The sequence below is a fragment of the Silurus aristotelis genome (assembly GCF_946808225.1).
Source record: "Silurus aristotelis genome assembly, chromosome: 6".
Lineage (NCBI taxonomy): Eukaryota > Metazoa > Chordata > Actinopteri > Siluriformes > Siluridae > Silurus > Silurus aristotelis.
The window spans coordinates 31236848-31248601 of NC_139579.1; the positions used below are offsets into that span (position 1 = coordinate 31236848).

Genomic DNA, 11754 nt, shown 5'->3' on the forward strand with positions numbered 1-11754 from the left:
CCTCACCTTCAAGTCTGAGAAGAGAAAAGAAAAACATTTAACATTTAAAACAAAAAAAAGTACTGCAGTACTGGATATGTGATACGTAGGATGGATGGCCATCAGGGTCAGAAAGGCCTTCTTAGCTGGCTGAAAATCCAGCTTAAGTTTAAATATATTTTTTGTCCATTTATATGCATTACATGATTCCCAATAGTCTATTCTCTTCATTTCATTGTGTTCTTCTTGCTTGCTTTCTTTAGGGTAAGTTTTTCGTTGGAATTTATATCCAATTAGATTTTAAGCGTCACATCACATGTTGCTGGGTGCCTGCAGCATAAAGTACATGTTGCTTGAAGCTGTTGCTTTAACCAATCAGATTGCGAGTTGGCAACACTAGCAGACGTCCAATAACGTCGGCAATTTCACGTCCTTTCAGACACGCTAGTAGGAGTTCGCGACCCGCATCTGTAGCAAAACTGCACGAATACAAAAATATATTCGTGTGGATTTAATAGCCGTTTTTTTTTTCATTCCACGACGACTAAAAGAGGAGCAGAAACCGATTTGATCGCAGATACGCTCACATTTACAAGATGGACTTTTCAAGACGCTTCACAAAGCAATTTAAAAGGTTGAGGTTTTTCACGAAATGTTTATACTTTTATACGTTTTCTAAAATTTGCACAAAAACACACCGTTCGCCTTCATTTCAAATACCCAGGAAAACCGTAATGCATGGAAAATAAAGGAAAACCCCGGGGTCATTTTATGAGGTTAATATCAATTCTTTTGCTAGAGATGATTTTCATTGAAAAATCCTCCCTTAGCATGAAGAACAGCTTCAGATGACGATTTGCTCTTGAAATAACGCTTACAGAGCTCAGACGTACGCTTCATATACGTCATCGTCTTTTTGTACGGTGAAGTCGGTTTCAATGAGCTGCAGTCCAGACGCAATTGCATGGTGTGGGATTAATTATGGAACGGTTGCCATGTTGGTTCCTTTCACTCGGAATAAGTCTCCAACCTTCTCTGCTTTAAAACAACCCCAAACCATTAAGCGTCTCCCTCCATGTTTGACTGTGGAGGGTGATGGAGTCTGATCACATCTTCTCTCATGTTCTTCTGTACTCTTTTGCAACACAATTCATTAAAAGTCTCAAAAACAACTGAAGAGGTAGTGTGTGTTTATTGTAGCTGACTTAGTTCACGGAACACTTATAGAGTCATTTATAGAGATTGGGCGTGGCTGAATATAAATCAGTGGATTGCCGTTTGAATGTGGGTTCGGAGAGAAAATCATGAAATTGTGAAGCTCGCAAGAAAATTTTTAGTTGGAAAAATTTAGGCTTATCTTTTACCTCAGTTATAAAATTTCCCCTAAAATGAATAAAAAATTAATTAAGAAAACGTATTTATTTTAATTCTCCCACATGCTTCCTTAAAGACAAGAAACCAAGTGAACACTTTATCTATTTCCATCTGGTGACAACATGCAAGTTTATTATCTCCAGCCTGATAAACCGAAAGCGTGTGATCCATCTGAAAGTTCATCCGAAGCTGTTTCTATCAAGCAGTCATGACATGATATTATTTTCTCGGATAACCGCAGATCGTACACGCCGACGTGTGGAGAGTCACATTGCGGGGTCCGTTGTGGGGGAGGAGAGAATTAAAAGATCAAAGATCCTCTGTTTGCACGGTTAGTAAAAAAAGGCTGCATTGTAAAGGAGCGCATGGTGGCTTGAGGGAAAGGTCATAACGGCGTTGTGAGCACCAATAACTGGTGTTTTCGTGTGATGTTTCCCTCGAGCTACCATGTGCTCATCAGCAGCGCTGTTCCATGTGAGAATCTTCCCTTATATGCTGATGAGATGTTCTTCAAAGCAGTGAAGATGATGATGTATTACAGTGGGGCCAAATTCTAACTGCTCCACTATACATTGTATTGGGACGCCTTACTTTTCCAGCCATATGTGGTTCTACCACAAACTTGGAGGCACACAATATTACAGGACGTCTTTGGATTCTGTAGCGTGTCTACACAATGCCAGCTCTGTGAAAATATGCTTTAAATAGGTTGGAGTGTAAGATCTCCTGCTGAAGAGCTCAAACACTATTGGGATAAATGTGAATGCTGACTGCACCCCAGGCCTCCTCACCTCACCTACATCAGTACCTGACTTTACTAACACCCACATCTTCTCAGAAGAATGAAGCTTATTATAACAGCAAAAAGTAAATGTGGAATCGGATGTTCAAAAAAAATAAATTATGTTCCCTATAACATCCCAAATGTTCTTATTTTTCCGAAATTTGCCAGGTTGAAGATTGATTAAGAAAAGCGAGTGGTACGGATCCGGCACCTGTGTGGGATTTTATAAATGAGTTTATTACCCAAACCTCGTACTTGAGTTAAAGTAGAGAAACACTCGTTAAAATGTGACTCCAGTAAAAAATGTAAAAGTGTCCCTAAACTTTCACTTGAGTAAAAGTACAAAAATATTTAACCTCAAATCTACTTATCTAAGTATCCAAATTACTATGATTTATTATAACTATAATGTTCCAATTATCATTTTTATTACAAGACTCTTTACTTAATCAACAAAAAAGTTAATGTGTAAAGACTCGAATGTGACTCTCAGCACACTGATCTATTAATAGAATGATATTAATGACTCAAACACTGATTGATTTCTATTACAATCATGAACCCAAAACCTTCTTTTCAACTATTTAAAAAGAAAATCGAGCAAATGAGGTCACGTGTGTTGTGGTGAGTTTGAGTCTGGAGTTTCTTCATCATTTATTCTTCTCTAAATGTTCTGCTTGTTGAACTGATGCTGAACTGTGTGTTGGTGATCAGTAGATACATCAAGTGGCAAAAAAGCCCAAGTGTGATTGGTTGCTTGCTGCGTGTTTGACCAGTTAAGTTTTAAGCCACTCATAAATCGAACGACTTCTTCTTCTTCTTTCGGCTTCTTCCATTAGGAGGCGCCACAGCGGATCATCTGTCTCCATACCCCCCTGTCCTCTACATCTGCTTCTTTCAAACATGCAACTACCTGCATGTCTTCCTTCACCACATCCATAAATCCATCTTTTCCTCCTTCCTGGTGTCTCCATCCTCAGCATTCTCCCACTGATATACCCCTATGTCCCTCCTCTGCACATGTCCAAACCATCTCAATCTCACCTCCCTCACCTTGTCTCCAAAACGTCCTACATGCTCTGTCCCTCTAATAAATTCATTTCTAATCCTGTCCATCGTCGTCACTCCCAACGAACATCTCAACATCTTCAGCTCTGCTACCTCCAGCTCCACCTCCTGTCTTTTACTCAATGCCACTGTCTCTAATCCATACAACATCTCAGGTCTCACCACAGTCCTATAAACTTTCCCTTTCACTCTCACAGATACTCTTCTATCACAAATCACTCCTGCTATCACTCTTCCCCACCCACTCCACCCTGCCTGCACTCTTTTCTTCACTTCTCTAACACACTCTCCATAACGACTGATTTCGCAAAATGTGGTTGAGTAAAAAAGATATTACACACCAAGCTGCCACTCCTGGGCCCCTGAGCAAGGCCCTTAACCCCGTAGCTGCTCAGTTGGATGAATGAAATAAAAGTTGCTCTGGATAAAGGTGTCAAAATAATATTAAATGTTCAGTTACATTCAATGATATGGAACGTATCTCCGGTAGCAGCTTAAGCGATGGTAGTGGAGACTCCTTGTTTAATCACTATATAAACATCTACTTACGGAAATCATTACCAGCTGAGACGTCGTACCAGAGCACATATACACCGATCAGGCATAACATCACCACCTGCCTATTATTGTGTTGGTCCCAAAACAGTCGTGACATGCCGAGCATCAACAAGTTCTTCAGTAGTTTGAGCTACAAAACCAGTGTTCCATCCTTGGAGAACTTTTGATAGATACTGACCACTGCAGACCAGGAACATCCCACAAGAGCTGCAGTTTTGGAGACGCTCTGACCCAGACGTCTAGACGTCACAATTTGTCACTCAAATCCTTGAGCGCGCCCATTTTTCCTGCTTCTAACATCAACTTTGAGGGCAAAACTTTCACCTGCTGCCTAATACATAAATCCACCCACTAACAGGTGCCATGATGCAGAGATCATCAGTGTTCTGCACTTATAATGTTATGTCTGATCGGTGTATATGTATTTATAACATATTCAAACGTGTTATCAATCTACTGTGAGCAATCAGATTTTTTTCGATTCCAACAAAACGCTAAGACTAAACCCGACCTGTTGTTATGGAACGTTCCGGAGTATTTGGTCCCGTCTGGGAAATAATACGTCCCTCTTCCGTGGTACATGTTGTCTCTGAACTGGCCTTTGTACACTGCTCCTGAGGGGTGTGAAAGCGTCCCGCTGCCGTTCATCTGCAACAATACGAACGTTCATTCACATGCGTACACACTGTGTTATACCTCAGTATGATCTCGTTATTTTATTGCAGAATTAACATAGAGGCAAAAACCTTGTCATTATTCCACTCTCCCGTGTACGTCGTCCCAGAGGACGAGATCTGTGTTCCGAAACCCGTCCTCATCACCATGCCGTTAGAGGTAGTACAACACTCACCATCTGCCACACACACATGGATAATAATACACTCAGAAATATTACACAATATGGATAAAAGTTTGTGGGCATCTAAACAAAAGATTTTGTGCTTTTTGAAAACTCATTCCACATTAAGTCTTTAGTTGCTGGTATAATAACCTTCACTCTTCTGGGAAGATGTTTCATTAGATTTTGTGGAGATTCGTGGAGATACGTTAAGCCACATGGCACTGGCAGATAAAGTCTTTACTGAGCCTTCGCACCCTGGACACAACCTCTTTCAACTCCTCCCTTCTGCCAGGCGCAACAGAACTTTGTTCACCAACACTGCCAGGCACAGGTTAGAATGTGTTTTGTCTCGTATAGTCCGTAATGTCCTGTATTGTCTGTATTGTCTTGTATAATCTGTTTTGTCTCGTTTAGTCTGTTTTGTCTGATATAGTCTATATTGTCTCGTATAGTCTCGTTTAGTCTCGTATAGTCAATGCTAAATGTATAATGTTATTCATGTTCATACTTTTAAGAGTCATCAACAGCTGGAACCAAATTCCTTGCGTGTCAACACACATTTGGCCAGTTAACCTGATTCTGATTCTAATTCTGATTCTGATTCTAATTCTGATTCTGATATTCCGTATGAATATGGTGACTACTAACAAGGAAAGTGAAATTGTTGTTACTTTTATTTGTCACATTTTAAACAAAATAAAGTGACTCATCCATCACCCCACAGTGACTCCTCCATCACCCTAAAGTGACTCCTCCATCACCCCACAGTGACTCCTCCATCACCCCACAGTGACTCCTCCATCACCCCACATTGACTCCTTCATCACCCCACATTGACTCATCCATCACCCCACAGTGACTCCTCCATCACCCCACAGTGACTCATCCATCACCCCACATTGACTCCTCCATCACCCCACATTGACTCATCCATCACCCCACAGTGACTCCTCCATCACCCCACAGTGACTCATCCATCACCCCACAGTGACTCCTCCATCACCCCACAGTGACTCATCCATCACCCCACAGTGACTCCTCCATCACCCTAAAGTGACTCATCCATCACCCCACAGTGACTCCACCATCACCCTAAAGTGACTCATCCATCACCCCACAGTGACTCCTCCATCACCCTAAAGTGACTCATCCATCACCCCAGAGTGACTCCTCCATCACCCCACAGTGACTCCTCCATCACCCTAAAGTGACTCCTCCATCACCCCACATTGACTCATCCATCACCCCACAGTGACTCCTCCATCCCCCCACATTGACTCATCCATCACCCCACAGTGACTCCTCCATCACCCCACAGTGACTCATCCATCACCCCACAGTGACTCCTCCATCACCCCACATTGACTCATCCATCACCCCACAGTGACTCCTCCATCACCCCACATTGACTCATCTATCACCCCACAGTGACTCCTCCATCACCCCACAGTGACTCCTCCATCACCCCACAGTGACTCCTCCATCACCCCACAGTGACTCATCATCACCCCACAGTGACTCATCCATCACCCCACAGTGACTCCTCCATCACCCTAAAGTGACTCATCCATCACCCCACATTAACTCCTCCATCACCCTAAAGTGACTCCTCCATCACCCCACAGTGACTCCTCCATCACCCCACAGTGACTCATCCATCACCCCACAGTGACTCCTCCATCACCCCACAGTGACTCCTCCATCACCCCACAGTGACTCATCCATCACCCCACAGTGACTCCTCCATCACCCCACAGTGACTCCTCCATCACCCCACAGTGACTCCTCCATCACCCCACAGTGACTCCTCCATCACCCCACAGTGACTCACCATATTTGTCTCCATTTGGAAAAATGTACAAGACCCTTAAAATCCCAGCCTCTGCAAAATAAATCAAAAGAAATAAACCGAAAGTGGTATTGCACATATTTTTTCATTTTATTTTTATAAATATATATTATACCTTTATATATTTTATTTCGAGAGACACGTGCATGCTCCTTTTGTTTCTATGCAACAAACTTGTTCATGAAACATTATGAAGATTTCGTTTGACCAAACAAATAAATAAATGTCCAGATGTCTCACTTTATTCTCATTTTAAAAAACTTTCCTTAACATGAAGAACAGCTTTAAATACATTCAGCATCTGGACGCTTCGTTTCTCCAAAAGTTCTGCTGAAATACTTTGTCTCTTGTAAAACTCGCCAAAGATATTCTTCACTGGTTGGAGTTTTCTTTTATGATCCACTTCATCCCAGAGCAGATCAGTGGGATTGAGGTGCAGTGACTGGGAAGGTCGTTCTATGATAAATATCACTCCAGGCCACTGTTTGCTCTTTATTGTCTTGTTGTATGGTGACGTTGGTTCCAATGAGCTGCAGTTCAGATGCAATTGCATGGTGTTGAACTTTGGACTGGTTGCCATGTTGGTTTCTTTTACTTTATGGAAAATGTCTCTGATCTTCCCTGCTCCAAAACAAACCCCAAACCATTAAGCTTCATGTGTGATTGTGGGGGTGAGGGGTCTGATCACATCTTCATTCCTGTTCTCCGTCTTACTCAAGATCTTCTGTTAAAGACAAAAATGTCCAATGTTTGGACTCCACAGATCTTCCACTGTCCAATTCCTGTGTTTTTGTTGCTTAGAAACTAAAGGAACATCCATATGTCTCAAAAACCTTTAAAGACACTGTTTTTTTATATTTTTCCAGGCACTATATCTACATAAAAAAGGTGGAAAAAAATATTCAGATCCAAATAAGACACAGAAGAATAACAGGAAGGAGAAAAAAAAAAGCCAAATCTAAACACAAATTACTCACCTGACATATTATTACACCGCAAAATTCACTTTATAATATCTTTCCAGTGTAATTAAAACACTTTACCTACTTATTATTAATTCTGGTTTTTAATTAATCATTCCTAACAATAAACGCTATTTACGAAGAAGCGTCTTTTCGGTAACAACGTCACTATGGCAACGCTTGGCTTTATTTTCCATTTTGCTGCCACCTAGTGGCCTACCGTGAAAGACTCGCCCGCGGTCTGCGCATGCGTGTTAGGGCTTTGGTCGCCTTAAACCCGGAAGTAAATACAAAAGGTAAACACGTGGCTTTTCGGGAACGTGAGTCGATGAAACAGCAGAGTTATACGAATTAAAAGTAAGTCAGAGGTTTAATTTTTTTTATTTATATACCCTATGTAACTAATGAATTGGTTTTCTGGTTATTTATTCGACGTTTTATCAAACAACGTTGTAGTTTGGTAGTAATGGGAGATCACTGCACACACACACACACACACACACACACACACAGACACACACACACAAACACAGATTCCTATCTAATAACTAAATGTTTGATCATCAGACTCAATCTGTAAACTTGACATCTTTATGATCGAATTTTTAGCATGTTAGAATGTTCCTACATGATTCATTAATTGAGTTGACGTCATATATTTAATATAATAATTGAATATCAATATAACATGATAATGACTATGAATATCCTGCTGTGTCCCTCCATCTTGGACAGATTAGCAGATTATGGGCAAATCCAAGCAGGTTGGCAATCACAAAAATGGCAAAAAGAAGAACATTGCCAAGACGTGGAAGACGAAGCGCCGGACGAAGGATTTGGACCAAATCCACTCGGACATGATCCCTAAAAATGCAGCCAAACTCCTGAAGCAGGAAGTGGATTATGACGTCACAGGTTTCGCTCAGAACTACTGCCTGCACTGCGCGTGAGTAAATCGGCCAAGACGTAAACGACACATAGACGTTCGGTGACCATCACAGTGTCCAGAATGTACCAGAAAAGTGTATATCTTTAGAAATGATGTATGATGTGATCCAGCCGTACTGGAGAGATGCACACGATGACAGTCTCCTTGACTTGTAAATAAAATCGCTCTTAAAGAGACTTTTCATGTGCAGAATTTAAGACACGATTTTCATGATGATGCAGCACACGAAGCATCACGAATAACATTTTTCACGTCTTAATTGTTGATTGCAGGCGCTATTTTGTTGACCTGAAGGCCCTGAAGGAGCATTTCAAGACCAAAGTCCATAAAAGACGGTGAGTTTCTTGATGCAAGTTATTTGATAAAAACGATTTGTACTTTTCATTATTTTAGCACATCGTTATCCAGCACTGCATTAATCCTCCTGAGTATGGAATTCATCAGAGCTGCACAGGTTGTTGCTGGGATCCTCTTCCACTCCTCCAGAATGACATCACGGAGCTGCTGGATGTTAAACACATGATGCTTCTCCACCTTGTGCTTGATGATGCCCCACAGGTGATCACTAGGGTTCAGGTCTGGAGACATACTTGACATCACCTTGAGCTTCCTCAGAAAGGCAGTTGTCATCTTGGTGGTGTGTTTGGGGTTGTTATTATATTGGAAAACTGGCATTTAGCCCAGTTTCTGAAGAAAGAGCTTCATGTTCTGCTTCAGAACGTCACACATTGACTACTCTAAAATCTATCTAGAAGTTAAATTTCTATAGTATTGTGACCTTCTGACCATGTCCATGCTGTTGGCTGGAGATTTCTCCCTGATTGGCTTTTCTCGATCCAACGCCATCACAGAGGGGTTCAGTCAGAGTGATGGATTGTGGAGAACCCTGGAGAATAGATAGATAGTGTGTCCTATCAGGACTTTTCCAGGCATATGTGCCTCTTTTCCAAAACTATTACCACAAATCTAAGAAGAAGTCTCGCTGAACATCCCAGAAGAGTGGAGCTTATTAGAAATGGATGTTCAAAAAAGAAGCACATATCAATCCTACGTTGAGGTGTCCATAAACTTTTGCCCATCAAGTGTATGTTAACCGTGTGATTTATTTATTGTATTTTAGGTTGAAGGAACTGAGAGAGGAGCCATACAGTCAGGCCGAGGCAGAGAGAGCGGCGGGAATGGGCTCTTACGTGGCACCTAAAAAGGTGGAAGTACACACGCAGCAGGTGGAGGAGAACATGGAGTGAACGCTGTAGCCGCAGTGTGAGGATCACGTTCAGCCTCAGCATTTATCACTAACTGTAGAAGGCACGTCAGAGTCGGACTCCCAGGACACCTTGTATGAGAAAGTCGGGCAACAACTGTAGTGGAGGATTATTGTATTACATGTGTATTACAGCGAGAAGCTCCTGACTGACAAATCCCACCGTAACACTGAACTGTGACCACAAACGGCTCCGATTGTAAATTCGCATGTAAATAAATGGTGAAATCTGATTACAGTGTGTCCTTTGTGCCCGTGAGAGACTTTGCATATCATACGATACATTAAAGATGCACATGAAGCAGATACCGAAGCGATACGATTCTCCCCCCTCTTACGATCCGATTTGCATTCGATTCAACACAATGCGATATGAGCAATGAAACAAATATGATGCTCTACAATTCAATATGTTACAGATATCAGATACAAATAATCAATTTACTGAAGTTCTAACGCATGGCCCTTTTCCAGACGTTCTTTTCCTGTTGTGTCTGCAGGAAGTCACAGCTCTACCTCTGCCAGGTTAATCTGTATTCTATGTGACTCTCAGGACACGCCTCAGTCTCCATAGCGTTGCGATACGCCGTATTCACGTAGCAGCAACGGTGCTGAGAAAACGCACTCGGAAAACCGAGAGAAATCGATCTACATATAAAATATCACAAATTGTTGGTCACTTTTTAAATAATAAAAGTAAAGCGCATCTACTGACAATGAACCGACGCAGATCCAGTATGTTAAAATCACTGCACTACATAGGTATGGTAAGATTTATCATAGCAATCATTGGGTCTCTTAAATATTTTCTGTTTAAGAGCATAAACATGAAAACCAGAGAGGACCCTCATGATAGCCACGAAACCCTAAAATCCTTTTTCTGACATTAGTAGATTATATTTGCAAAAATGACACAATGGCAGCTTTGCATTTTATGTAGTAATGAATGAGTTGATGCTTTGAGTTAGACAGTACAGTAAACATGTACAGCGTACGTCCCTGATACAGGCGGCTGAAAGAGGAACCTGCAGTCTGACCGGCTGTATCTACTGTACACTGCTTTTTTTTATTATTATATATATATTTTTAAAGTCCCTCTTTTAAAGTATGTACAGTGGGTACGGAAAGTATTCAGACCCCCTTAAATTTTTCACTCTTTGTTATATTGCAGCCATTTGCTAAAATCATTTAGGTTCATTCTTCTTCCTCATGAATGTACACACAGCACCCCATACTGACAGAAAAACACAGAATTGTTGACATTGTTGCAGATTTATTAAAAAAGAAAAACTGAAATATCACATGGTCCTAAGTATTCAGACCCTTTGCTGTGACACTCATATATTTAACTCAGGTGCTTTCCATTTCTTCTGATCATCCTTGAGATGGTTCTACACCTTCATTTGAGTCCAGCTGTGTTTGATTATACTGATTGGACTTGATTAGGAAAGCCACACATCTGTCTATATAAGACCTTCCAGATCACAATGCATGTCAGAGCAAATGAGAATCATGAGGTCAAAGGAACTGCCTGAAGAGCTCAGAGACAGAATTGTGGCAAGGCACAGATCTGGCCAAGGTTACAAAAAGATTTCTGCTGCACTTAAGGTTCCTAAGAGCACAGTGGCCTCCATAATCCTCAAATGGAAGACGTTTGGGACGACCAGAACCCTTCCTAGAGCTGGCCGTCCGGCCAAACTGAGCTATCGGGGGAGAAGAGCCTTGGTGAGAGAGGTAAAGAAGAACCCAAAGATCACTGTGGCTGAGTTCCAGAGATGCAGTCGGGAGATGGGAGAAAGTTGTAGAAAGTCAACCATCACTGCAGCCCTCCACCAGTCGGGGCTTAATGGCAGAGTGGCCCGACGGAAGCCTCTCCTCAGTGTAAGACACATGAAAGCCTGCATGGAGTTTGCTAAAAAAACACCTGAAGGACTCCAAGATGGTAAGAAATAAGATTCTCTGGTCTGATGAGACCAAAATAGAACTTTTTGGCCTTAATTCTAAGTGGTATGTGTGGAGAAAACCAGGCACTGCTCATCACCTGTCCAATACAGTCCCAACAGTGAAGCATGGTGGTGGCAGCATCACGCTGTGGGGTTTTTTTTTAGCTGCAGGGACAGGACAAC

General features: G+C 41.7%; 2 protein-coding genes across 3 annotated transcripts in view; one reads left to right on the forward strand and one right to left on the reverse strand.

The window, feature by feature from the left end:
* Positions 1–7568, reverse strand: part of morn2 (MORN repeat containing 2) — a 7901-nt gene extending 333 nt beyond the window's left edge. Inside the window, exons 1-5 of the mRNA XM_083544954.1 lie at positions 7431–7568; positions 6436–6486; positions 4510–4616; positions 4275–4411; positions 1–14 (exon numbers count right to left, since the gene is read on the reverse strand). The exon at positions 1–14 is cut by the window's left edge and continues 333 nt beyond it. Of these exons, the coding sequence (XP_083401080.1) occupies positions 1–14; positions 4275–4411; positions 4510–4616; positions 6436–6486; positions 7431–7437 (316 nt within the window). The 5' untranslated portion in view covers positions 7438–7568. The remainder of the gene's footprint in view (positions 15–4274; positions 4412–4509; positions 4617–6435; positions 6487–7430) is intronic.
* A 74-nt stretch (positions 7569–7642) lies between these two features.
* znf593 (zinc finger protein 593) lies at positions 7643–9861 on the forward strand. 2 transcript variants are annotated; one of them, XM_083544956.1, is made up of 4 exons: positions 7643–7772; positions 8156–8361; positions 8637–8699; positions 9485–9861. In XM_083544956.1, exons 2-4 carry the CDS (start codon positions 8162–8164, stop codon positions 9609–9611), a joined length of 390 nt encoding a protein of 129 aa, XP_083401082.1. In that variant the 5' UTR covers positions 7643–7772; positions 8156–8161; the 3' UTR covers positions 9612–9861. The 2 variants fall into 2 exon arrangements, with proteins under 2 accessions (XP_083401082.1, XP_083401081.1); XM_083544955.1 differs by having other exon boundaries at positions 7671–7772; positions 8151–8361.
* The last annotated feature ends 1893 nt before the right edge of the window (positions 9862–11754 follow it).